Source organism: Muscardinus avellanarius (assembly GCF_963383645.1).
Source record: "Muscardinus avellanarius genome assembly, chromosome: 1".
Classification (NCBI taxonomy): domain Eukaryota; kingdom Metazoa; phylum Chordata; class Mammalia; order Rodentia; family Gliridae; genus Muscardinus; species Muscardinus avellanarius.
This window is the reverse complement of record NC_137786.1, coordinates 175,384,563-175,412,451: the sequence shown is the minus strand read 5'-3', so window position 1 is coordinate 175,412,451 and position 27,889 is coordinate 175,384,563. Positions and strand designations below refer to the sequence as shown.

Sequence of the window (27,889 nt, the reverse complement as noted above, 5' to 3'; positions counted from 1 at the left end):
TATTTTCATTCTACAGATAATTGTGTTCAACTCTGTTTTATACCATCATTCATTCAACAGTGATACTTATTTTTTGTGTTTCATGTATATCTCTATGGTTGAGTATAGATGCCTGTGTTCAAATCTTGTTCCCACCGTTTAGTAGTTGGGCAGCCTGGGAATTATTTAATCTTCCTATAAGGAAGGCTCAGGCAAAATGGGTATAGTAATAGCCTGTCTTATGGGGTTGTTGAGAGAATTCAGTGAGCCGTAAATTTACTTTAAAAGATGCCTGGTGATGGTCAGTGCTCCAGAAAAGTAATGTAAGCCACTGACCTTGTTCTGGAGGGACTCATAATCTAATGGTTAAGGCAAAAATATGTTAATGGAATGTAAGATGTTTTGAACAAAATGCTGAGGTAGGAAAGATAAAAATCATATGTTAGTGGAGGGGTTAGCTTAAGCAAAAGAGAGTAAAGTGTTAAAGGGAATGCTGGACAATTCAGTGAGGGAGGAGCTTGGAGGATGTCACACTTCTCACATCAAATGCCCCCCACCCCATTGATTTTCCTACACCAGCTGGGTGCTTTAGGATTCAGTTCAGTACTAACTCTGTCTACTAGGACTGTTATTCAGGTCCAGCAGGTTAAGTACTGAGTCCCACAAGCCTGTTCCTACTTTAGAGTCAGTTGTAAGTGCTGGGCCTCCTGTACTTGTCTATAAATAGGTTCAATAATTTGCTGAGTGGCCCACAGAACTCAGAAATAAACAGTTTACTTACCATTTCAGGCTTTTTATAAAGGGTAAACTCAGGAACTGCCAAATATTAGAGATGAACAGGGCAAGGTGTGGGGGGAAAGGGTGCGGAGCTTCCATGGCCTCAGGTGGGCCACCCTCCCAGGGCCTTGTCATTATTCCCTAAAAAATTCTGTATGCTAAATATCTATATAGTATTTACATTGTATGATGTATAATAAGTGATCTAGAGATGATTTGAAGTATATAGAAGAATGTGCATAGGTTCTATGCAAATACTACATTTTTAAATTTTATTTAAATTTTAATTTTTTTGTGGTAGTGGGGGGTGGAACCCAGGGGCTTTCTACCTCTGGGCTACACTTCCAGAACTATTTTATAATTTATTTGGAAACAGGGTCTCACTAAGTTGCTGAGAGCCTCACTAAGTAGCTGAGGCTGGCTTTGAACCCATGCGATCCTCCTGTCTCAGCCTCCTAAGCTCTGGGATTACAAGCGTGCACCACCATGCCCGGCTCCAAATACTACATTTTATATAAAGAATTTGAGCATCTTAATATTTTGGTAGCTCCTGAGGTATGGAACCAGGACCCTATAGATATAGAGAGACAACTAACTGTCACAGTACCCCAGAGAGGTAGCAGGCTGGGGCTAGAGTATAAGGGTTCATACATGCCATGCTTTGGAATTTGGACATTATTCTATGACTAGAGGGGGAGGAGAGTTTTTTGTTTTGAAAGAATTTCAAACTTAAGGAAAAATTGCAAAATATTACAGGGATACCTCTAGACCTGTTACCCAGATTTGTCTATTAACATTTTCTTCCATTTGCTTTATCCTTAGCAAGTTTTTTTTTCTGTGTATATATAGTTACATTTTTTGAAGTGTGAGTCCTTTGAGGTTGTTATATATATCCTTATGCTTTACTTTCTTTTCTTTTTTCTTTTTTTTTGGCACCAGGGATTGGCCCAGGGGCATTCTACCTCCCAGTTACACCCAGCTCTTTTTATGTTTTGTTTTGAAGCTTGGTTTCACTAAGTTTCTCAGAGCCCCGTTGCATTGCTGAGGCTGGCTTCCAACCTGTGATCCTCCTGTCTCAGCCACCCACCCAGCTACTGGGACTACAGGCATGCACCACCACACCCAGCTGACCCTTTGCCTTTAAACACTTGAGTATGTATTTCCTACAATGAGGACTTTTCTCTTCATATCTATAGTACAATTATCAACTTTGGTAAATTGAACTCTGCTACTTTAACCTGTGGTTTGTATTATAATTTTGTCAATCTCAAAACATCCTTTATAGAAAATTTTCTGTGTTAGCTTTCTTTCTCTATAATACCTGAGCTAATCAATTTAAGAAAAGGTTTATTTTTCTCCCAGTTTTGGAGGTTTCAGTCCATGATGGGCTGGCACCATGGTTTTGGGCCTTTGGCAAGGCAGCATGGTAGGAGTATATGGCAGAATGAAACCATTCACCTCATGCCGGGAGGTGAAAGAGAAGAGCAAGCGGCAGGCTTCTACTGTCCCTTCAAGACACAGCCAGGAACCTGACGACCTCCCACTAGGCCCTACCTTATAAAGTTTCTACCACCTCCCAATAGCACCAAGTCTTTTACACACAGGCCTTAGAGGGACATTCTAGATTCAAACCATGGCACCCCTCCAGTCCAGGACACAGTGTGTCTAGGGCCAGGTATTACATTTAGTCAATCTGTCTCTTCTTTAATGCACATTAAAGAACATGTCTTTTCTTTGTCTTTTTAAAAAATATTGTTATAAGGCAAATCCTCTTTCCTTTGGAAAAAAACAGAACATTCCTCATTTTCTGTTAATCTGATGTTTCCTCAGGATTATATTCATCCTACTGCATAATGATAATGTGTCCTTCACAGGGTATCACTTCTAGAGACACAGGAGCCCCTCGCGGGTGCACTAACTGGTCATGCTAGTTTTCGTCAAGATATTGTCTGGTTATTTAATCAACAGTCTATAGGGAGGCACTTTAAGCCTGTGCATGTATCCCGCTCCTCCTCCCCAGATTGTCGTCCATTGATACGGTCTCAGCCAACCTTGGTTATGATAATGACAAGACAGTGTGTTTCCAGGTAGATTTTATTGAATTCAGATTGTGCATGGGAATCTCTAGAACTGTTTACTCTTGAGTACAGTGTACAGACTGCTGCACGGAGTTAGCCTTCATGTTGTGGGTGGCTTATTCTGTCTGTTCAGTTATCCCTGCTGAAGCTGAGCATCTGTAACAGTCTTCCTACATTATTTGCTCATAAAAAGTCAAAATTTCTTGGTATGAAAATAGAAGGGGCAGAGATCAGAGTTTTTAATTTTATGTTTTTATAGGGAAGGTATTAAGGGGTGTTTCTGCTTCATTATATAGTACCTGGCACATTTTGGGTACTCAGGAAATGTTAAAATGCTTTTTTTTTATTTTTTAAGGATACAGTGGAAAGGAAAGAATTAAAAGATATGAGAGTGTTTGTGCATGGTGAGCATTTATTAGGACAGAAGAGGGTTCTGGAAAATAAATATAGGGCATTTGGATTTATTTAGTAAAGGTTGATTAGAATGTGAGGATCTCTTGTTACATGCAAACAACCTGGATTAGTTCTGAGGTGAAGAAAAGAAGGTGATAGGGAAAAATAATGAAAGTAAAGACCTGAAGGGTCTGTGTTAGAAATGTTGACTTACAGCTTGCTAGTCTTGGTAGGTTGCAAATACAAGTTCTGCCTGAAATCAGTGTAAAGCTTAAGGGTCTTTAGTGACATGCACCTTCTTAATGAATTATCCAGACCATGGTATTTGGAAATGAGCTCTTGTTTGCAGAAGAGGAAGCTGACACATACACAAGAGAAGGAAGTTGTTTTTCATAATAACAACAATAGCTGTAGGGCAGTCAGTGAAGGAGATGGAAAAGAAGAACCGTGTGTCAGAGGTACCGTGAAGAAAGGATCCATAGGTCTGGATGGCTGGTTAGAATGGGGGAAGGAATATGGGAGACCTGAAAGGGAAGATGTCTTAAAGGCTTTGAAACTGGGGTATCCTGGAAGCAAGTAGATGATGTCTCAGCCCAGGAGATCAGGCCTGCGTCCAGATCTTATGTTGCTACTTATGAACAGTGTGAACATGTAAGACCTTTTACATAGGGCCTCAGTTTTATTATTTGAAAAATAAGCAAGATGCCTTGTGTTAGTGCTTCTTAAACTTAAAATGTGTGTACGAGTTACCCGGGGATCTTGTTCACATGCGGGTTCTGCTCTGGTGGTCTGTGCAATGACCTGAGAGTCAGCATTTCCAACGCATCCGTAGGCGATACAGCACAGTGAAGGCTTAGATGACCTCCAGGCTCCTTTCCAGTTCTGCATTCTGTATACCGAGCGTTCCTACTTTAGATCACTTTTGCCTTTCTGGCTTTCTCACCTCTATTAAGGTAGATGAGTTCTAAATCTGTCTTTTTACATTAAATAAGAAATGCCTGAATTGGTTCATTTCCACTGATAACCACATCCTTCTCGACATCCTTATTTCTGTTTATAAAGTACTTATTTTTAACATAAAGTATTTATGTTTATAGAGTGCTTTATAGGTTTTCAGAGAGCTTTATATCCATTATTTCATCTGGGTAGTAACTCAGCAGAGGCAGGCAGGTGGAAATATTTTCATTTTATGGAAAGAGAAACAGTAAGTGGTTTGCCCACTAGTGTGGTAGCACTACCCTAAAGTTCAGGATCATTGACTGTGGTTTGAATTTCTCCCATTATGTCACACTGCTTCAGGGCATGGTTGTCATATATGGCAATATTTAAAGGTTGATTGCCATCTTGGAGTTTTTAAAAAATCTAAATTTAATTTCATTTAAAAATAGATGATAATAGTAGCCGGTCATGGTGGTGAAAGCTTGTAATCCCAGTGCTTGGGATTCACGGCCAGCCTCAGCTACTTAGTGAGACCCTGTTTTAAAATAGAGAATAAAAAATAGGGCTGGAGGTATAGCTCAGAAGTATAATGCCCCCGGGTTCAGGTCCCCAGTACTACAAAATAAAAAAGATAATATAGCCTTATGATTCATAATTCAAAAGGTATATAAGAGGATACAGTGAACAAATGTATAATACTCTAAAATACTCACTGCCCCAAATACCTGTGTCTTCTCTCCTGAGATAAATACTGTTATCAGTTATATTTCTCTCTAGTAAGTTTACAATTATATAATTTCCCCCTCTGAAACACAAATGATAATATGATAAACAGACTGACTATATATAAATTGTACTTTAAAAAATAACAGAACATCTTGGATGTTATTTAATATCAGTGTTCAGAGAGCTGTCATTTTTTTCTTTGTGGCTGTGTAGTATTTATAGGATATACTATAATTTAGCTAGTCCCCATTGATGGATATTTAAGTTTTCCCAGTTTTTTGCTAATATAAGGGTTCTCTCTCTCTCTCTCTCTCTCTCTCTCTCTCTCTCTCTCTATATATATATATATATATATATATATATATATAATATGGTACTGAGGATGGAACCCAGGAGCATTGTACCTCTGAGCTACACTCCAGCCCTATTTTTTATTCTTTCTTTCTTTCTTTCTTTCTTTCTTTCTTTCTTTCTTTCTTTCTTTCTTTTATTTTTTATTGGCGCGCTGTATTCATACATCATGGTGGTATACAAAAAAAACTTTTGTAGACATACATGCACACATTGCCAGTCAACCCCCACCCGATCCCCACCCCATTCCCTCCGCATCCCTCCTTCCCATGCTTGGCTTAGTGGTTGACATCTAGTATTATAGCAATTTATCCAAAATTAAAAATGATAATCTCAAATAACAGTTTCATTTGTCTGATACCATGCTTTTGATAACTTAAAGATAACATTTCAATATTTCTTTTTGCTTTCTTTCTTACCAGAGAATATTTTTTCTTTTTTTTTTAGGTGAAACTATCATATATTTATATATTTATTTTTCAGAAAAAAATCTATCCTAATATGGAATATGGACTCAAAATATACATCTTCTAACTTTATTCTTTATTTTGAAACATGGTCTTACTGTTTCATCTTAGTGATGCAAAGGGCTTTACTAAGTAGCTGAGGCTGTCCTCGAACTGCTATCCTCTTGTCTCAGCCTCCTAAATGCTGGGATTACAAGTGTGTACCACCTCACCCAGCACTATAATCAATGATTTTACATATATGTGTTAGTCAGCTTCATACTACTGTATCGTATACCTGAGATAATCAACTTATAAAGAGAAAAGTTTTTTCTTTTTTTTCTTTTTTTTTTTTTAGCTCACAGTTAGGGTCAGTTGGTCTATTGCTTTAGGGCCTCGGTGAGGTGTTACATCAGTTTGGGAGTATGTGCCAAAGTAAAACCATCCACATGATCATGACCAGGCCTTTAAAAGAGCTGGAGAGAGCCGGGCGTGAGCATTGCACAGGTTCGAAGCCAGCCTCAGCTATTTAGTGAGGCTCTCAGCAACTTAGTGAGACCCTGTTTCCAAATAAAGTATAAAATAGGTCTGGGAGTATAGCCCAGAGGTAGAAAGCCTCTGGGTTCCACTCCCAGTACCACAAAAAAAACCACAAAAAAACAAAAAAACAAAAAAAAAACCCAAAAGCTGAAGAGGAGGGACTGGAGTTCCACTCTCTTCAAAGTCATTCCTCCAGTGGCCTAAAACCTCCCACTACACCCATCTCTTAAGGTTGCCACTGTAGGGAACACCCCCCCCCCCTTTCCCCCCAATACTGGGGATGGAACCCAGGGGCATTCTGCCTCCAAGCCACACCCCAGCCCTATTTTTTATTCTTTATTTTATTTTTTCAAAACTGGGGATGGAACCCAGGAGCATTGTGCCTCTGAACTATACCCCCAGTCCTATTTTTTTTGTCTTTCTATTTTTTTGTGTGTGTAGTATTAGGGATGGAGCCCAGGGGCATTCTACTTATGAGCTACATCCCCAGCCCTATTTTTTATTCTTTATTTAGAAACAGGGTCTCACTGAATTGCAAAGAGCCTTGCTAGGTAGCTGAGGCTGCCCGCGAACTGCGAGCCTTCTGTATCAGCCTCCCAAATTCTGGGATTACAAGCGTGCACCACCACGCCCAGCTGGGAACACACCTTTTACACACGGGCCTTTGGGGGTTTAAGAACCAAGTTATAGCATTATCATCTTACATAATCTGCTTGTACATTTTAGCACAAATGCAGAAGTGAAATGTATATTGTATATATCAATATGTATGTGATATATATTAAAGTGTATATGTATTCTAAATATGCAAAGACTCATTAGGAGATGAATGTCTTGAATTCCCAGGTATCTATTACAGGCTTCAATAATCGATACCTCCTGGTGGATCTTACTTAGTCTCTATGCCTCACTACTTGTCTTCTTTCCCTCCCTCAATTATTTTGAAGTAAATTGAGGGCATGATAATTATTCTTAACCGGTGGACCATTGAGGACTGGCTTCTGTCTTCCAGTGTTTTTCTTCTCTTGGTCAACCTGTGGAACTCCTGTGTCTTTCTTCTTTGGTCTTACATTTCTAAATGCAGCTGAATAGATAGTGTTACCTAACATTTGCTCTTTTCGCTTGCACAGACACATTCATTAGTAAGATTATTTTTGTGAAGTTAGGGAATTCCATGCCCCCAGTTTCCAGGCATAGTCTGTAAAGCAAGAAGGGCAAGAGAAGGGGGTGAGGGACACAGGTAAGGGCTGTCCTGGATCCGGCACCACAAAGGCCTGTTTCTTAGAGCAACAGGGAGGGGACATGGAGGAAAAGGGGCAAGTGTGGCCCTCTACCAAGACTGGGGCAAACAGGCTAGAGGAAGGTAGAATGTGGGAGCAATGGAGGAAGTTCAGTGGTCTATTTTGTCTTTTCTTATGGAGAAGCCTGCTTTATAACTTAGTGCTTAGTAAATGGCTGCCTTAAACTCTTGGGTTGATTTGAATTTGAGGGAGGACAGACTTAAAGTTAAAATACAGGCTTTTGTTCCAAGGTTGTGTAATTTGTGCCAGAGAAAGCTCTCAATTAGGAGCAAGAACTATAAATTATTTCGTTAGAGATTAGAGGTGTGGATTGTTTAAATCTGTGACATTGACTGTTGGCATAATTTACTTATAGCCAATAGCACTAGGCATTAGTTTTTAAAGCATTCGTATGTTCTTTCAAAACCTTCACAGTAAGTCTTTCAGGTGGGATCAAAGGATAAAGAAAAAAGGTGATTGAGTGTGCGCTAATATAGAAGGGGCTTTTCTGTTTCTCAAAAAGACTGTCTTGAATTTATTAAGCTTAAATTCTTGGCATAGTAATTCATTATCTTAACCTTCTATGGAAATAATTAATTTCTCCTAGGTGTGTTTTTGTTGCTCTCCCCCAAGTCATAACAAAGTAACAGTAATCTGAATTTTTCTGAAAGAATCCAAGTCTTGATTCTTATTTGCTATTGAGCCCAGTCCCAGGTTGAGAGTAAATGCCTGCACTGAAAATCCTTGGAAATGAATTCAGTAGCCAGGCCTGGTGGGATGCACCTGAAATCCCAGTACTTGGGAGGCCGAGATAGGAAGATCACAGGTTCAAGACTAACCTCATCAACTTGTGAGACTCTCAGCAAGCAAGACCTTGCTTAAAAAGAAAAAAGAAAGAAAAAAAAAGAGTTGATAGTACAGATGGAAGATAGAATGCATGCACGCACACACACACAAAATAAAATCAAGAACTCAGAATATGGCTAAGAAAAGGTGTCCAGATAAGTTTGACTACATTTCCAAAGCAAATACTAAACTTACAATTTCCATCATTACCTATATCAGGGGTCAGTAAAGTATGGGCAAACAGTGGCTGGTTTTTGTAACAACTAATGAACTAAGAACGTTTTTTTATATTGCTAAAGGTTTGTAAACAAATAAAAAAGAAAATGCAGACAGACTAGATATACCCTGAAAAGCTATTTACTGTCTGACCTTTTTCCAGTTTGACAACCCCTGATCTACACTATTCAGGGTATACAGTAATATTCTTTTATGAGAATATTTAAAATGGCTTGTTCTTTTATGTTTCACACCAGCACTTTTAATGCCTTTTAAAAAGTTATATGGTTTTCTGTTACATGAATATACCACCAGTGAAGAGTAATTATTTTTTGCTTTTATAGCAGTAGTATTATAAACAATTTGTGCACATTGTTGTGGCATGTGGATTGCTTGGTCAAGTATTATTTGCATTATAAAATTTGGTAATTGTTGCTGAGTTGCCCTTGCTTCAAGTTGAACCAGTTTATATTTCCCCCAACAGTGTTTTCCTTATATTGTCAACACTGATAGAAACTAAAATAGTTTGCTTAATCAGGTTTCTTTCGTTATCTCATATTCCTGTGTAGCAAGTTAAATTTGAGTTACTGATCTTTTGCTCACGAATGTGCAGTTTGGTGTGGGCTGCTGGGGATACCTGGCCTTTGCTTACCTTCGTGTCATTCTGGAGGCTTCCAGCCTCAGGGCTTGGTCACTTCTGTGTCGTCTTCTAGGGTGTGCTGGGGCTTTCCATGTGAGTTTTTGGCTTGATCATAGGAGTCACCAGACTCCATGGAAGAATATTCTAAGTGGATCAGGTAGAAGCCAGATCGATATATATACACATACATATATATATATATATATATATATTGTATTTAGGCTCAAGGCCAGCCTCAAAAATTTAGTGAAACCTTGTTTCAAAATAAAAAACTGGGAATGCTGCTTAGAATACCCCTGGGTTCAATGACCTGTGTGTGTGTGTGTGTGTGTGTGTGTGTGTGTGTGTGTGTGTTGGTTCTCATATTTAAGAAAATAGGTCCATCTATTTCTTTTCTCCTCCTCTTCCTTTTTTTTTTTTTTTTGGCATTGGGGAAGGAACCCAGAGGCATTTTTGCCTTAGAGCTACACTCTCAGCCCCGTTTTATTTTATTTTATTTTATTTTAATTTTGAAACAGGGTTTCACTAAGTTGCAGAGGACCTGGATAAATTGCTGAGACTGTCTCCAATTCTCTTGCCTCAGCCTCACAAGTACTAGTATTACAGGCGTGTACCACCGCATCTGGCAATATGAGGATTTTTTCTTTTTTGTGCAAGTTTGTGAAAATGGAACCCAGGGGCATTCGACCTCCGAGCTGCACACCCCCTGCCCTATTTTTTTATTCTTTATTTTGGAACAGAGTCTCACTAAGTTGCAGAGGACCTCACTGAGTAGCTGAGGCTGTCCATGAACCTGCGATCCTCCTGTCTCAGCCTCCTGAATGCTGGGATTACAAGCATGTGCTACCATGCCCAGCTACACTATGAGGATTTTAAAGACATTTCTTTGGGCTGGGTTTAGTGGCACATACTTGTAGTCCTAGCACTGGAAAGGCTCAGACGGATGGTTCCCTTGAGGCCAGGAATTCCAGACCGCTTGGGTATCATAGCAAGGCCCTGTCTTAAAACTGAACCAAACCAAACTAAAACAAAACATATCCTTGTACCTTGCCACTAAATTAGATTGTTCCTCTTCTACTAATCAGCTATGGGATAAATCCTTAGTAAATGGTTAAAGTCCTCTCCATAGTTGTCATCTTTGACAGTTCTGCAGGATGGGCTGGTGTTTGTCATTATAATTCTCCTTTTAGGTATGATTTGAGCCAGAGTCTTAAGTTGTGTCAGCATGACCTGAATCTCACATATCTAGGGGGATTGGAGGAAGAACTCTTGACAGTTTAATGCAATTTCTGAGCCTTTTATTGGCTGTCATTAGATTGTGTGTTATGATCAGATAAATAGGATGTGTTGATTGGTGTATTCTGAATCACATGAATATTCCCAAAGCTGGACTGATAGCGGGAGATGGTGGTTCTACAAAGGAAAATCTGAAGGTTTTATTTTTATTAATTTTTATTTTTGTGGTACTAGGGATTGAACCCAGGGATATTCTACCTCTGAGCTACACCCCCAGCCCTGATTTTTGTTCTTTATTTTGAAACAGGGCTTATCAAGTTGCAGAGAGTCTCGCTAAGAAGCTGAGGCTAGCCATGAACCTGCAATCCTGTCTCAGCCTCCCAAGTACTGGGTTAACAAGCATGGGCCACCATGCCCAGCTCTTTTAATTACTTTTTAAGTCAAAGTAGATTATTAGGCAGACCTTAAAAAACAAACATATAAAAAGCAAACCAAAAGTTTCTTGTAGACTCCTGTTAAATTGTAAAGCAGCTTTCTATGAAAATTAGTAGTTGATAAGAAAAGCAACTATTTAAGGTTCTTTAGAAGCACTGGTTTACATTCATACTTATGAGTGACTCATTTCTTTAAAGCAAATGTTTTAAGTTTATTGTATATGCCACTTAAGTTTTCTGTTAGAATTTATATTTTGTTTTATTTTTTATGATACTGGCTTTTGAACTTGGTCACTCTATTACAGATTTATACGCAGCCCTTGTTTTATTTTTTATTTTGAGATACCATCCCTATCCTTTCTCCTTAAGGAGATTTTATTCTTTTATGCTTCAGAGTTGAGGAGAGAAGATTCCTCCTTCATTCTCCAACTTAAATTATTTTCTCTTTTATAAGAATAAGAACTTTGTTTCTGTCTTTATTAAAGTATTTATGTAATTCAGCTTTGTATTATAGTTAGCTGTTTATAATTATCTTCCCTATTAATCAGGAAAATTAGCAGGGAAAGACTGGATGATAGAGATTATTACCATTACTATGCTGCCAGCATTTATTAAAGTTTGTTTTTGATGCTGGGGATTGACCCCAGAGACAGTCTACCTCCAAACTATAGCCGCAGCCTGATTTAATTTCTTATTTGGAAATAGAGTCTCACTAGGTTGCTGAGAGTCAAGCCTAGTTGCCAAGGCTAGCTTTGAACCTGCGATCCTCCTGTCTCAGCCTCCCAAATATTGAGATTACAATCATGTGCCACCGTGCCCAGCTCTATTAGATGTTTATCATATACCATGTGCCAAACAGTTCATACATGTGATCATTTAATCCTCATAATAACCCTGTGAATTACTTACTATCATTATTCATTTCTTTATCTTAACATTTCTGAGTAACCAAATATAAACAAAGAACACACAGTAAATAATAAATGAGAGAGGATATCTTAAGAGAAAGAAAGAAAGAGCTGAAAACAAATGGATTATACCTATATTATATCTGTGGGTATATAGTTCAGGATATGCTATATAGACCTATTCTATTCTATATAAGACTGTTAATAAGACTGTTAATTCTGTTCTATATAAGACTATATGCTATATAGTTTTATTCTGTTCTATTATGTCCTGAGAATGACCCATTCTTCAACTCAAGAGCATAATTTTATGATAATGCAATCATAATGGGATTGACTGCCTTTGGAGCAGTACGCAGGCTTGGATGGAGACCAAGTGTGTAATGGATGTGTAGTCATTTCTAAAGAGAACTTGTGTACCGTAGGACAGTAGCACAACCACCTGTAAGATGCCACTGATTTCAGGGATCTAGGATAGAACTGACCACATCAAACATTTTACAAGAAGGCTTATAAAAAATAAAAACTATACAAATAAACAAGCTCTGCTTAATATACTGACTTTGGGTTGAATGACTGCATTTTCCTTATTTCAGTGATGTAAGGGTAAGTATTCTCGTTATACCATGATTAATTAAAATACAAGATGCTCTCAGAAGCTAGAGTGGTCAGGGGAGATGCTGTAAGTCACTCGGTAACCTTGGTGAGAGGCAGTAAAGGTGCACACGAGCCCTCTTGTGCTCTCTGTCTTGGTTTCTTTGATAATATCCACTGCAATTTTGTCATAAAGCTACCTTTTATTTTATTATTTCTGTGGTATTGCAGATGGAACCCAGGGGCATTTTACTATGAGTTACACACCTGTCTTATTATTTTTATTTTGAAACAGGGACTCGCTAAGTTGCGGAGGGCCTCACTACATTGCTTAGGCTGGCTGAAAACCCTCAATCCTCCCTAGTGTCAAGATTACAAGTGTGTGCACCACATTTGGCTCTGATTCTTATTTAAAAAAAATACTAACCTGTAATAAAAGATAACTGAAATAAGATCCTTTCATGTAGTTACAATTAACAGAGTTATAATTAGGACAAAAATATTAATCGGTTTATTGGTCCATGTGAATGGTTTCAAAATTGATTTGCTTAAAGTGGGTAAATGTTGAGAAGAATTAGAAAGTAAATAAATGAATTAAGATCAAGGAAGGAAAAGGTGGAATAGATAAGCTAGTTAGTATGAGAAAAAGCAAAGCAGGATGAGAAGAAAAATGTAAGGAAAATAAATAGTAGGTGGGGAAGATACATTAGTGGGCCTAAAGAATAGCAACTTCAGGGGCACAAGTAGTTCATTTAATTCTAACCAACACTGATAAGTACTAAGATCCATTCATTTCTTTTTTTATTTCTAGTTAAAATAATTTTGTATTTAAACACTTAATAGTTTATATAAATGTGCATACTTGGATCAAGACCCAAATAATACTTAAATTTAAAAAATAATTTGAGCACTCCCCAAAATGAAATTCTTAAGTATTTATCTAAAATGTATACAAAATCAATATGAGGAAAATGGCAAAATTTGGATAGAAACTATCAAAGAAGAGCTCAGTACATGTGTTCCAAGTATATAGATGGGTTAAGCCGGATGTGGTGGTGGTACATGGTTGGGAGGCTTAGATTGGAGGATTGCAGGTTTTGAGGACAGCCTCAACAAGTAATGAAACTCATCAACCTAGTGAGGCCCAGTTTCAAAAAATAAAATAGGGCTGGGGGGATGTAGCTCAAAGGTAGAATACCCCTGCATTCAATTCCCAGTAAACACACATATTCATTCATATTCATTCTTTCTCTCCCTCCCTCCCTCTCTCTTTCTCTCTCTCTATCTCTATCTCTATCCCTCCCTCCCTCTCCCTCTCCCTCTCCTTCTCCCTCTCCCTCTCCCTCTCTCCCTCTCTCTCTCTCTTCCCCAGAAAGATAGCAAGCAAAAATAAAATTGGAGAACTGACACTACTATTAAGCTACAATATTTAAGACATTGTGGTACTGTCAAAAGAGGAAGAAAAGAAAAAAACAAAAACAGATCAATGGAACAGAATAGAGAGGCTAGAAATAGACCCACACAAATATAGTCAGCAGGTTTTTTAAAAAAATAATGACTCAAAGGTATTTCAATGAAGGAAGTCTTTAAAAAAATGGTGTTGGAATTGGACATCCATATGCAAAAAGAAAAAAAAGAATCTAGACACAGGTCTCATATCTTTCATAAAGATAGATTAAAGAACTCAAGGTAAAATGTACGTCTATAAAATTCCGAGAGGATAACAAAGGAGAAAATCTAGGTAACCTAAGGTTTGGCAGTGACGCTTAAGATACAACACCCAAAACATTCATCCATGAATGAAAAAACATTAACATAGTTGGACTTCATTAAAATTGAAAACTTGGGCTGGGGATGTAGCTGAGCTGTGGAGCACTTGTCTGGCATAATCTCTAGTATTGCAAACAAACCCCTGAAAGTATCCAAAAGCCTAGTGTGGAACGGTCCTCTGTGGTCTGGAACCCTTCCTTAACGGACTCTGGCCCCACTCAGCAGGTGGTGGGAGAACACAGAGGGGAACACAGAGTAGGGGAAGCTCGCCAAGTGCTAGGTACATGCGTATGTCTCTGTGATTCTGAACTTCATTACGATGTGCACCAATTTAAAAAAGCACTAACCCATGCACTGGAACTGGGGGCGGGTCTCTAGTGTTCTGAACTAGTATAAATCGTCAGGACTCACCGACTTGAGTGCTTTGGAGGAGAAGGTGGAGTGGGACTTCATAGGCTGGCAGCAGCTTCTAACATGAGCACCCTGTGTGAGAACTTCTCTACATGGGCCACCTTTTCACAAGATAGTTAAACCCAAAACTGTCTTTTGCTTTGAATGGTTTTCAGCATCTCGAGAGACTCAAGAAAGTAAAAAATATTCTGAGTAATTAAAATCTACACATACTTTGGAATTACTCTGTGTGGGGGTCCTGGAGGTTGAACCCAGGGGCATTTTACCTCTGGGCTACATCCCCAGCCCTATTTTATATTTTATTTTGTTTTTTTAAGTTTATTTTTTATTTTTATGTGGAACATATTGGAAATGGCATACATTCAGACTATGCTTGGTACCCTCCTTATTTTGAAATATGGTCTAATTATAATTACATTGTTGAGGCTGGCTTCCATCCGGCGATCCTCCCGTCTCAGCCTCCCAAGTACTGGGATTACAGGCTTGCCACACCATGTCCAGCTAGGAATTGACTCTTTAAGATAACATTCTGTGCACTTTTCTTTACCAGCAATCTCCTCAAGCTTTCTCAATGATCTACTCTCATACTTATAAAATGCTCTTTGTACATCATACTATAGAAGAAGCTGTAGGCAGCTGAGTTGTGTTCTAATAATGTCCATCCTCAAAGCTAAGCAAAAGATTTTGATTTTTTAAATTGGGATTAAAGTCTTTGAAACACTATAAGGCATTCTCAATAGAAATTAAAACCTATTCAGCTTTGCAGGGGATAGCAGGATGGAAGAAGAGCACAACTCACCTGCGTGAAATGTTAGCGGTGGCAAAAGGGCAGTATGGCTTAAACGCCTTAACTTTTCACACATCTTTATTTATTTATTTTTATTTTTTGGTGGTACTGGGCTTCTTGGAAGCCCTTCTACCTCCGGGCTACACTCCCAGACCTATTTTTTATACTTTTTTTTTTTTTAATTTGGAAACAGGGTCTCCTAAGCCAGCGTGCGCGGCTGGCTTCAAACCTGCGCGATTTTTCTGTCTCCGCCTCCCAACACGGGGATTACAAGCCTGTGATTACAAGCGTGCGCCACCATGCCCGGCCATCACACATCTTTAAAGTATAAATTTGGTCGGGTGCAGTAGCAGTGACTCTACTCGCAGCTACTCTGGAGGCTCATGCAGGAGGATAACACGTTAGAGGCCAACCTGGGCAACTTATCATCAAAGTTCTTATTCTTATAAAAGAGTATAATTTGAGTTGGAGAATGAAGAAGGAGGAATCTTCTCTCCAAACATTGAAGTATGAATAGGATCTCCTTAAAGTGAAGGGATAGGGAAGGTAATCTAGATTAAGGATGTGCATGGTCTCTGATGAATCCTTAGAGGTCAGACTGCAGAGGCTTTGAAAGAAATGATGGGGAGTTTGTACTTTATTCTAAAAGATTTTTTTTTTTTCAGCATAGGGGATGGAACCCAGGGGCATTCTACCTCACCCCTGCCCTATTTTTTATTCTGTATTTGGAAATAAGGTCTCACTGAGTTGCAGAGAGCCTCACTAAGTAGCTGAGGCTGGCCACAAACCACGATCCTTCTGTCTCAGCCTTCCAAATGCTAGGATTACAAGCGTGTGCCACCATGTCCGGCTCTATTCTAGAAGATTTGGATAATATTTTCAGGTCTTTGAATAGAAGACCCAGTTATCAATCATACAGCAAATTAAATGTGATTATTGTGTATAGATGATTAGTGGTTTCTTTCAACTTGACTGGAAGGGCTAATGAAAAGAATGGAGGAGAAAATAGTTTTTGTAATCCAGGATGTGAAATGGAAATTGTGGGTAGATTGTGGAAAAATCAGTCTTTTAAAGTAAACCTTAGGAAACCTTTGTTTTTTATTAACGTGGAGTTTTTAATACTTAGAGTATTAAGCAGATTTGTTAGGCAATAACCTTCTCTTTCAAAGCATCTGAATCTCTAGTTTGGGAGAAAGGATCAGGTCAGCATGTGCATGGAAAAAGGAGCGGGGCCCTTCTGGCTGACCGCACATGTATTGATGATGGACTTACCTCAGGAGAGTGGACTGGCTCTCAGCCTGAAGGGAGAGCTTAAAGCGTATTTTAAAACTGAGCACTTAGTTTCTATTTTTAAGTCTCTGAAGAGAAGACCCAGGGAACTAGTTCTGGGGGATGAATCTGATGTGCTCAGATTTTATAGCATTGCTAATGCTTTCTCCTTTTGATATTAAATGATTTGGCCATTCTTTAAGCTTATCTTGCATTTTGTGTATATCTACGGCTGCTTGTGGAACCTTTGTGTTTCCAACACTTAGGATTCCCCAAAGCTCAGCCATTGGGTTGGAGAAACTGTTAGGAAGGAGGCTGGTAGGCTACTGGTGAAGTGAGAATTTAATTTAAGCTCACAACAGTTGGGTTTTTGGCTGGATGAAGTGACCAGTGAGTTACTACTTTTAATTTTGGCTTTAGCCTCTTCTGGTTATACATGACCTGGCACATAGACTGTACTAGTAACAGGGCATATGTTTGTAATACTGCTGATTTTTTGTTGTTGGTATGAGATGGACTTTGCATGTTTACCAGAATCCTTCTGCAGAAAAAAGCAAGCTATGATTTAATGTTCTAGGGAATGTTGACACTCTTGTAGGAGTATAACACTTGTGTAAAATTTATGCTTTTCAAAAATATATCATCTCTTATCACTTTACTGTGAATAAGATAGGGCAGGTATAATTCCTTTTTCTTTTTTTTTTTTGTGTGTGTGTGGTGCTGGGGATTGAACCTAGGGGCATTCTACCTTGGAGCTACACACACAGCCTTATTTTTAAAATTTTTATTTGGAAACAGTCTCACTAGGTTGCTGAAGTATTGGGATTACAGGCATATGCTACCATACTTGGTTTATAATTCCTATTTGACAGGGGATGCTGAGGCATCCGTAAAAGATTGAGTTATGGTTGCTAGCTCAACAAGTAAGTCATTAGAATGACCTACTATATTTGCCTTTGAATTTCAGTTTCCAGAATAGCATATAGAGGCAAGAAAAAAAGCTGAATGCTCTTTTTGTTGTCATTTTTTTAGCGGCGCCTTCGACATCTTCGGAACATTGCTGCCCGCAACATTGTCAATAGAAATGGCCACCAGCTCCTTGATACCTACTTCACACTTCACTTATGTAATACTGAGAAGATTTGTAAAGGTAAGAGAATCTGTGGACTCACAGATGGTCACCTCTTGTTTTGTTTTTTTGTTCTCAGTGCTTTCTAGTATTATTGATTACTGGAAAGTTCAACTGTTATACTGTCTAAAATATTTTTTGAGCAGTTATGCATATTAAAGAGATGTGGCTAATGGATAGTTCTTTCAGATAACGGAGACATGGATAAGTCTGTGCTTCCTTTATGTATGGCTGTTAATATTCCAGTAGCTAGCATTTAAAATAGAAAATATTGACTTAGAAATGGGAAGTATATATTTCAAAAATAAATTTCTAGTCTATTGTTCTCTTTTTATATCCTTTTTGGGTACCTGGGGTATCTCACATCCTAATGTGGTTCTGAGTTTTGGGGACGTACATGCACTCAACATTTGGCGAGCTTCTCCCTGACTCCCCTTGTCTCCCTCTGCTTCCCCATACAGATCATTGAGATTGGCACTGATAACTTCACATGTGTACCTAACGTTAATGAAAGTGTTTCTTTCATTATGCTCCCTCCCTAGACCCCTTTCGTTGCTCCACTGGGTGTTCTCCTTTATTATCTAACGTCCTCTTGTATCTCTGTTATTCCCTGGCTTCCACATATGAGAGAAAGCATGACCCTTCACTTCTGTGACCGACTGATCTTACTGAACATAATGTTCTTCAGATCCATCCATTTTTACGCAAATGACATTGTTTTGTTCTTTATTGCTGAGTAGAATTCCATTCTGTGTATATGCCATAATTTTGTAATTCATTCATCTATTGATATGTTAAACATAAAATAGATCGTGTGAGTCCAGTATCTAGTGCTAATTTTACTTTTCTTTAAGATATAACCTTTTTCTTGGATATTACAGTAATATAGGGACCTGTTTGTATCTTCTCATACCTGTAATTCCTTGAGTAATGGAGTCACTTTCAGAAGAATGACATGATTTCTTCTAATTCAGTTTCATGTATTATACCACTTATTCCATAAGTGACAGTTCTAAGAGTTGATCAAATATGTAATTCAAAATCTCAGTCATCTTTGGAACACATATTGAGTGAAAGGCAAAAATCAGTTGACTTCGACTTAGACAGGATGGTATATGAGAGCATGGTAAAAGAATGGAAGCAGATTAGGACTGAAAAATACATTTGCAGCAGTTCTAGCTTGGCTACTCATTAGCTTCAGGACTTTGGATGAAGATAATTTTTTGTGCGTGTGATGGAGTTTCTCTGTGTTGACTGGGCTGATCTTGAAGTCTTGGGCCCAGTTTATCCTCCCACCTCAGCCTCAGGTTCCTGAGTAGCTGGGACTATATAAGCATATATCACCTAACCTGGCTCAAGATCATGTATTATTGGAATCTTACTTTTTCTTGTTTGGAAAGTGGCTACAGTAATATTTTATGAAGTAGGCCACACAAATTTTTATGAGAATCAACAGATAATGTGATAATGCTTGGTAAGATGAGATTAAAGATCTGTTTATGCTAACAGAAGGTGGCATTCTTTTAATAAGAGATGCTGAGGATTTATTTGACTTTTGTCCTGTGACAAAGATGAAAAATTAGAGATTTTATCTTTTTATTTTTATTTTTATTTTTTTTTTTGTGATACTGGGGTTCCTGGAAGCCCTTCTACCTCCGGGCTACACTCCCAGACCTATTTTTACATTTTTATTTGGAAACAGGGTCTCTTTTTTTTTTTTTTTTTTTTTTTTTTTTTTATTTTTAATTTTATTTTATTGGTGCACTGTATTCATACATCATAGTGGGATACAAACTTTTGTAGACATACATGCACACATCGCCCAGTCAGCCCCCACCCGATCCCCACCTCATTCTCTCCCCATCCCTCCTTCCCATGCTTGGCTTAGTGGTTGACATCTAGTATTATAGCAATTTATCCAAAATTAAAAATGTTAATCTCACATAACAGTTTCATTTGTCTGATACCAAGCTTTTGATGACTTAAAGATAACATTTCAATATTTCTTTTTGCTTTCTTTCTTACTAGAGCATATTTTTTTCTGTTTTTTTAGGTGAAACTATCATATATTTATATATTTATTTTTCAGAAAAAAATCTATCCTAATATGGAATATGAATTCTAGATACCCAAAACGATCTTGAAAAAGAACAAAGCTAGAAGATATATATTTTCTGATTTCAAACCATCTAAAGCTACAATAATTGAAACAGTGTAGTACTGTTCTAAAGGCAGATATATAGACCATTGGAGTTAAATACAAGCCTAGAGCTAAATTCTTCCCTATATTGTCAAGTTATTTTTGACAAGGTTTCCACGAACATTTGGTGGTGGAAATAATAATCTTTTAACTAAATATTGTTGAAAAATAATAATTACATGGAAAAGAATAAAATTGGACCTTTACCTAATCCCATATACAAGTATTAACTCAAAATAGATAAAAGACCTAAATATAAATCTTAAGACTATAAACTTTTAGGAGAAAATCTGGGTCATAAAACCTCACAACATTGAAATTGGCAGTGATTTCTTGGATATGATTTCAATGGCACAGGCAACAGAAGAATATACAAACTCCCTAAAAAATAAAAGAAAATATTGTATATCCAAAGACAATGTAAACAGAGTTAACAGTTACTAATAGAATGGGATAAAATATTTCCAAATGCTATATCTGAAGGTATATTAATATTCCAACTAGAAATCCTAAAAATTAACAACAATAAAGGCAAACAATACAACTTAGAGATAGGTAAAAGACTAACATAAATAATGAATCTCCACAGATAACCAATCTTAGTTGTCTGTTGGATGGAAACTCTTGTTTCTCTGGTTCTGGTGAGTGTTACCTATTTCTTCTTTGTAGTTAATCTCTTTGAGTATTTTCTCTAGCGCTGGTTTTGAAGACATAAATTCCTTCAGTTTCTGTTTGTCATGGAAGCTTCTTATTTCTCCATCTAATTTGATAGAAAGTTTTGCTGGGTAGGAAATTTTTGGCTGGAAGTTGTTTTCTTTCAGAGTTTGGAATATGTTACTCTAAGCCCTTCTGGCTCTCATGACTTGGTTTGGGAAGTCTGGAGTGATTCTAATTGGTTTGCCTCTGAATGTCAGTTGGCCCTTTGTTTTTGTTGCCTTTAAGAATCTCTTCTTGGCTTCCACATTGGTCATTTTGACAATTATATGGCGTGGGGATCCTCTTCTCCGATCCTGTCTAAAGGGAGTTCTATAAGTTTCCTGGATCTGTGTATCAACCTCTTGCTCTATATTTGGAAAATTTTCTGCTATTACTTCCTTGAAGAGATTGTTGATCCCTTTGGTATCACTTTCTTTTCCCTCCTCTATTCCAATTATTCTTAGGTTAGCTCTCTTAAGATGGGCCCATATTTCTTCAATGTCAGATTCCTGCTGTTGGATATTTTTTTCTAGATTAGAAACTATGCATTCATTTTTGGATTGCTCATCTTCTAAGAGCGAGATTCTGTTCTCCATGTGGTCTAATCGGTTGTTTGTGCTTTGAATTGAGGCCTTTACTTCATTAATTGCATCCTTTATCTTTTTTTGGCTCTCTCTGAGTTCTTTTTGAAGCACCTCTATTATTTCTACAGTTATTTTCCTGATTTGATCTTCTAGAAATCTCTGATTTTCTGTTTTATCAGGTTCTGATGTTGTGGGGTTGTGCACATTCATTACTCCAGTGTTATTCCTCTTTCCCATGATTTCGGAGGTTTGTGCCTTCTCTGGGTTCTTCCCTTGGGTCACTATGGCTTCACTTAAGGTGCTCTGGATCTCGAGTCTGTATTATCTCAGACCCCACTACTCCTTTACTGGGTTGTATCACAGAGTCTCCGACCCAGGGAGTCGATAGAGGCTGCTTTAAACTATGGGGGGGTGCCAGGTTGCACGTTCTCCTATGGTGTGATATCTCTGCCACCACCACTCCCTCACTGGGTCAAGTCCCAGGAGGCCCAATACTGCGATTTCTCCTCTGTGGCCCGCAATTTGACTCGCTGTTCTTGAGTACGCAGATGTAGCTGTACTGGACTCGGTGAATTCACTGCTGCTGCTGCCGCCACCGGTGGCAATATGGCGCCTCTGCCACGCCCTCGGCCATGAGGCTGGTGTATTTTTTCTTCTCTGGTTTTGATTTCCACTCTGAATCCCTGCAGCGTGTGCTGAGCTCAGCCACTGGGAGCTTTAAATGCTGTCTGCGCCGAAATATCCCGCCTGGCTGTTCCGCAGCGGCTCACCTGGCTTGCTGTAGCTGTCCGTTGAGTTCGCCGCTGCCGCCGGCAGTATGGCGCTGCTGCCGCGTCCTCGGGCGCGTGTGTCTCCTCTGTGGCCCTGAGCTCTGTTCTCAGTCCGCTTTCTCTCTGGAGCCTGGTGGTTTTTTTTGTTTTTCTGGTGATGGTGTTTTCTGGCTATGAAAGGCGCTCTTTTTGTGGTAATGGGGATTGGTTGTTAGTGGGACTCTTAAGCCCCGCTTTTCTCGGTCGCCATCTTCCCGGAAGTCGAAACAGGGTCTCTTAAGCCAGCGCGCGTGACTGGCTTCGAACCTGAGCGATCCTCCTGTCTCTGCCTCCCAAGCATGGGGATTACAAGCATGCGCCACCACGCCCGGCATCATTTTAGTTTTAAATATTACTAAAACACCATTATTAAAGCAGAGATTGTTGATTTTCTTTTTTCTTTTCGTTTTTTTGATAGTGCTAGGGTCAAACCAGGACCTCATGCATTTTAGGCAAAGGTGCTCTACCACTGTGCTATATTCCTGGTCCTAAAACAGTGCTTGGTTAACAGCTCTTATCTTGTAAAATTTTTATTATCAGTATAAAAATTCACTCAAGAGCCAGGGATGATGGTTAATGCCTATAATCCCAGTACCTGGGAGGAGAGGATTGCAGGTTCAGGGGCAGTCTGGGCAATTTTAGTGATGCCCTCAGCAACTTAGTAAGATCCTGTTTAAAAAAAAAATACTCAAGAATTATATTCTGTAGATAGTAAGTAGTATTACAATAGTACTCTAAATTTTACCATTTTCACATAATTTTATTTAATTCTTATTTTTCACTGGAATTATTGCATGCTTTTAGCAATATTATTAATTTGAATGGTTAATACCAATTAATTAAAAAATACCAAAAGCCTCCAGGCTTAACATAAACTTTTATGCTACTTCTAGTACAGGTGTTCTTCATCAGTAATTTGCTGGCACCTCTCCTCTCAGTAGTGATTGGGGTTTCAATCACTGCTTCCTTCTATTTTGGGGTACGTCTCTCCTCCATACATGGCCTCTGGCATGGCAAGAGATAGAGGGCTTATTTGTGGGAGATTTTTAAGTAGAATGGTTCACATCAGTTTTATCGCATTCCATTGGCTATAAATCAATTTAGATGATAAGGGAACTGGGAAATGTAATTTTCCTGTGTGTGCAGAAGGAAAATGTTAAGAATTTGATTACTATGTGGTTTAAAGTATAAGCAATTTATAGCCGGGTGTGGTGGTGCACGCTTGTAATCCCAGTACTTGGGAGGCTGAGAGAGGAGGATCGCACAGGTTCAAAGCCAGCTTCAGCTACTTAGTGAGGCTCTCAGCAACTGAGACCCTGTTTCCAAATAAAATATTAAATAGGTCTGGGAATGTAGCCCAGAGGTAGAAGGCCTCTGGGTTCCATCCCAAGTACCATACACACACACACACACACACACACAAAAAAAAAAAAAAAAAAAAAAAAGTATAAGCATTTTGTACTTAATACATTTAGTCTACCATTCACTAATTGGTCATGTCACTAGCAAAATGGGATAGTACTGGAGTATTTTTAATTTTTATGGGTTTTTATATAATTAATCAGTCCTTTGTTATCTTAAAACTGTTTCTGCTCTAGTGTTAAATCTGAAAGTAGTAATTAACAGTGCTCAGTACATTTCAGAAATTTGGAAAACTATAGCAATCACTATTAGAATTGTACTGTTAATCATAATAGGTCCTAAGAAGAGAGTAGTCGTGTCACTGGTTGGTTTCATGATGTAAAAAATGAAAACAGAATGACTTTGTTTTGTTTTGTCTTTTTTTTTCTTCTTCTTCTTTTTTTCTTTGGTGGTACTGGGGTTCCTGGAAACCCTTCTACCTCCAGGTTACACTCCCAGACCTATTTTTTATACTTTTTTATTTGGAAACAGCGTCTCTTAAGCCAGCGTGGCTGGCTTTGAACCTGCGCGATCCTCCTGTCTCCGCCTCCCAAGCGCGGGGATTACAAGTGTGGACCACCACGCCCGGCTGATCATATCTTTTTTTTTATTTTTGTGGTACTGGGGATTTAACCCAGGGGCATTCTACCTCCGAGATATACTCCCAGCTCTATCTTGTATTCTTTATTGGGAAACAGGGTCTCACTAAGTTGTGGAGGGTCTTACTAAGTAGCTGAGGCTGGCTGTGAACCTGTGACTCTCCTGTCTCAGCCTCCTAAGTACTAGGATTACAAGCATGAGCCACCATACCAGATCACATCTTGAACTTAGCAGTTATCCTGGGCTATTTCTTGAGGCCTCAATGAAAGGATTATTGACACAATTAGTGAGTGGGCAGTGACCATCACAGGGACGTGCGGGTCTGATAGTGGTGCTGAGTCTTCCATTTATTTACACACCTCTTGGATGAGGATTTAATCTCTCTTGTGAGCTCAAATTTGTCATTGAATTGAGAGAACCAAAGGTTTCTGAGACTTCTTCTGCTCCAAAATGTCATGATTGAATACAATGTGTTCACGAGTTTTGTTGGGTTTTGTAAAGTTGAACTGCCATAGGAGGAATAAGGAAGCTTTTACCTTAGGGGTGGTGGTTAATGTTCCCTTATCTTTTTGGACCTGTCGTGACAGGAATGAACATTTCATGATTATTAGATGACTCTTGACATGACCATGATAAAAGGCGAATTGGATTTTCTCATATACTCCATGTTTAATGGTATCATTTCTTAAGTTTTACAAGAAACTTTTTTTTTATTGAAAGAATATCCAGAATGCTGGTTTCTAATTTTTTGTTTCCTTTCAGCTCTATTCACAACAGATCCCAAGAAGATAGATGTGTGTGAAATTTTTGACTTTGATATTCTTTTAGTGCTCTTAGGAGATTGTCTACATTTAGAGTAGTTCATATCAAATATCAGTTATATCCCCAGAGAAAAAGAGCCTGTGTTAATGGAGGGGAGCTAGGTTCTAATTTTGGTTTCTTCTTCTTTTTTTTATTTTGGTTCTAAAGATTGAACTAAGGGACATTTTACCTCTGAGATACACCCAACAGACACACAGACACAAACACAGACACACACACACACACACACACACACACACACACACACACACACATTTATATATGGTCCCACTAAGTTGCTGAAGGTCTTGCTAAGTTGCTAAGGCTGGCCTCAGAGCTGTAATTCTTCTGTCTCAGCCTCCCAAGCACTGGGATTACAAAACGTGCACCACCATGCCCAACTTTGGTTTTCTGTTAAATTTGGAATTTTTATAAAATGAAGTTGTTAAAAAATAAAATGAAATGAAATTGTTTTTCAGCAATAGTTATTTTCTCACCAAACCACTATCATCTCTTGCCTGAATTGTTGAAGTACTCTGGAAATGGCTTTGTCTGCTTGCGTTTTCCTCTCTGTTCTCAACTGAGAGTCTATTAAAATGAAAGTCAGAACACATGATTCATCTTTTCAAAACCCTCCCGTTGGCTTCCTCATCCAGAGTAAAAACTCAGGTTCCTTATGGTTTCCTAGAATGCTCATGATCTGACCCTCTGTTGCTTCACAGAGCTCATCTCTGGACGCCCCTCTAGTGCTCTCTCTTTCATCCACACTGATCTTGCCGTTTCTTTGGCCTGAGCACTTTCCTCCAGCTATCCACAGGACTAGCCTTTCCACCTTCCTGCGGGTCTGCATTCCAGATAGTACTCAGAGAAGTGTTCCTTGATCACTGAGCAGTGGCCCTTTCAGACTGGGACTCTTCCTCCCGGTCTTCTACGCGTCACTGTTGTCCACAGTGCCTATGATCTCCTGACAGCTCGCCGTATGGATGCATGGTTATTCTGGTTGATGCAGGCTCCTTCTATGAGAATGGAAGCTCCATGAGGGCAGCAACTGAAAAGTCAGCTTGCCGACTGCCGTGTCCCTAATATTGGAACAATGGTTGCCACATATGAGGACCTCAAATATTTTTTCTTTTTAATTTAATTTTTAATAGATAATTCAGCCTATAGTTAAAAATATATTTAAAAGTTTACATTAAAGCCTCCGCGTCACCTGTCTTCCATCACGCTAGTTTTCATCTCATCTTGGTTACTGTGGCTACTGGTGTCTTTTCTTTTTCGAGGTGCTAGGGCCGGAGCCTGGGCCTTGGGCTTGCTGTGCAAGTGCTCTGCCACTGAGCTGTGCCCCAGCCCTGCTACTGCTATTTTCTGGAGATTGTTTAGGCAAATACAAGTGAAAACAGGAACATTTTTACTCCTTCTCCCTCTTTTTCACACAAAAATACTATGCTTACATGAGGTTCTGTATCTTGTGTTCTTCCCTTAATATGACTTAAAAAGCTTTTCCATATTGGTTGTTTGGGAGGCCCCTTAATGTTTTTCCTACAAAGTTTTACATTGAATAATTTATTTAGTTAGCTCCTGTTGGTTGCATTTAGGCTATTTTAGTCCTTTTGCTGTACACATAATATTGCATCAAGTAACTTCACAAATACATTATTTTGTGTGTCAGGATATCTTCAGGGTAAATTCCAAGAAGTAGAATTACTGGCACAAAAAGAATGTGTACTTTGTTTTGTTAGATATTGCAAAATTGTCCTCCATGGGTGTTGTTTTATATATGAGTGCCTTTTTCTCAGTCTCACGAATGGATTGTGCAAACTTGAATTTTTGCCAATTGATAGGTGCAAAATAGTTTTGCAACTGTAAACTATTAAAGTTTAAATGTAATTTACTAGTTTGTATTTCTTCTATTATGAGTGCATTAGAGGCACTAATAAAACATTCGTTAAGTGAGTGGAATGCAGTGTAACAGCTGAAACTTGCCATTAGACCTGGACTCTAATCTCTTGCTTTATTTCTTTAATTCTTAGCATGTAAACGTAGAAAAGCTTTTTTTTTTTTCTTTCTGGAATTGAGGATTGAACTCAGGGGCGTTCTACCTACTAGCTACACCCCTAGCTCTGAGATTATATATATATATATATATATATATATATATATATATATTTTTTTTTTTTTTTTGTGGTACTAGGGTGGAATACAGGGGCTTCTCTACCTCTGGGCTATACTCCCAGACCTTTTTTATATTTTATTTGGAAACAGGGCCTCATTAAGTTGCTGAGAGCCTCACTAAATAGCTGAGGCTGGCTTCGAACCTGTGCGATCCTCCTGTCTCAGCCTCCCAAGCGCAGGGCTTACAAGAGTGTGCCACCACGCCTGGCCCTAACTCTTATTTTTATTCTTTATTTTGAAACTGTCTCACTACGTTGTAGGAGGCCTCACTTAAGTAACTGAGGCTGGCTGTGAACCTGTGATCCTCTGCCTCAGCCTCCCAAGTACTGGAATTACAATGTGTGCCACCATACCTGACTGAAAAGCATTTCCTTCCTCCCTCCCTCTCTCTCTCTTTCTTTCTTTCTTGTACTAGGGATGGAACCAAGGGGCTTTTCTATCTCTGGGCTATACTCCCAGACCTATTTTGTATTTTATTTGGAAACAGGGTCTCACTAAGTTGCTGAGAGCCTCACTAAGTAGCTGAGGCTGGCTCTGAACCCGTGCGATCCTCCTGCCTCAGCCTCCCAAGCTCAGGGATTACAAGTGTGCGCCACCACGCCCGGCCCTGAAAAGCATTTTCTAATGGTTCCTCTCATGTTGAAATGGGTCTTGGATGATGTTTTGACAATCTACTTGTCAAATGATTTTGCTAACATTGAATAAATACAAATTTTATTAATGAAGATGATAGTTTATAAGGTGTTCTTAATTCAGTGTTTAATTTGAGCCTCATGACAGCATTGTTCTTTTCCAGCCATTCAATGTTTTCAAATCATTCTCATTTGAAAGGTGAAGAAACTTAGTCTAAAGGGTTAAACTGAGCTGTGTGGGCTCA

At 38.7% G+C, this 27,889-nt stretch overlaps 1 protein-coding gene across 3 annotated transcripts in view; it reads left to right on the top strand.

Annotated features, from left to right (window-relative positions):
• Positions 1 to 27,889, top strand: part of UVRAG (UV radiation resistance associated) — a gene marked incomplete at both ends in the record, with an annotated part of 330,995 nt that overhangs the window by 16,367 nt on the left and 286,739 nt on the right. For all 3 annotated transcript variants that reach the window (XM_080712064.1, XM_080712063.1, XM_080712065.1), the window contains one exon: positions 17,653 to 17,770. In XM_080712064.1, the coding sequence (XP_080568190.1) occupies positions 17,653 to 17,770 (118 nt within the window). The remainder of the gene's footprint in view (positions 1 to 17,652; positions 17,771 to 27,889) is intronic.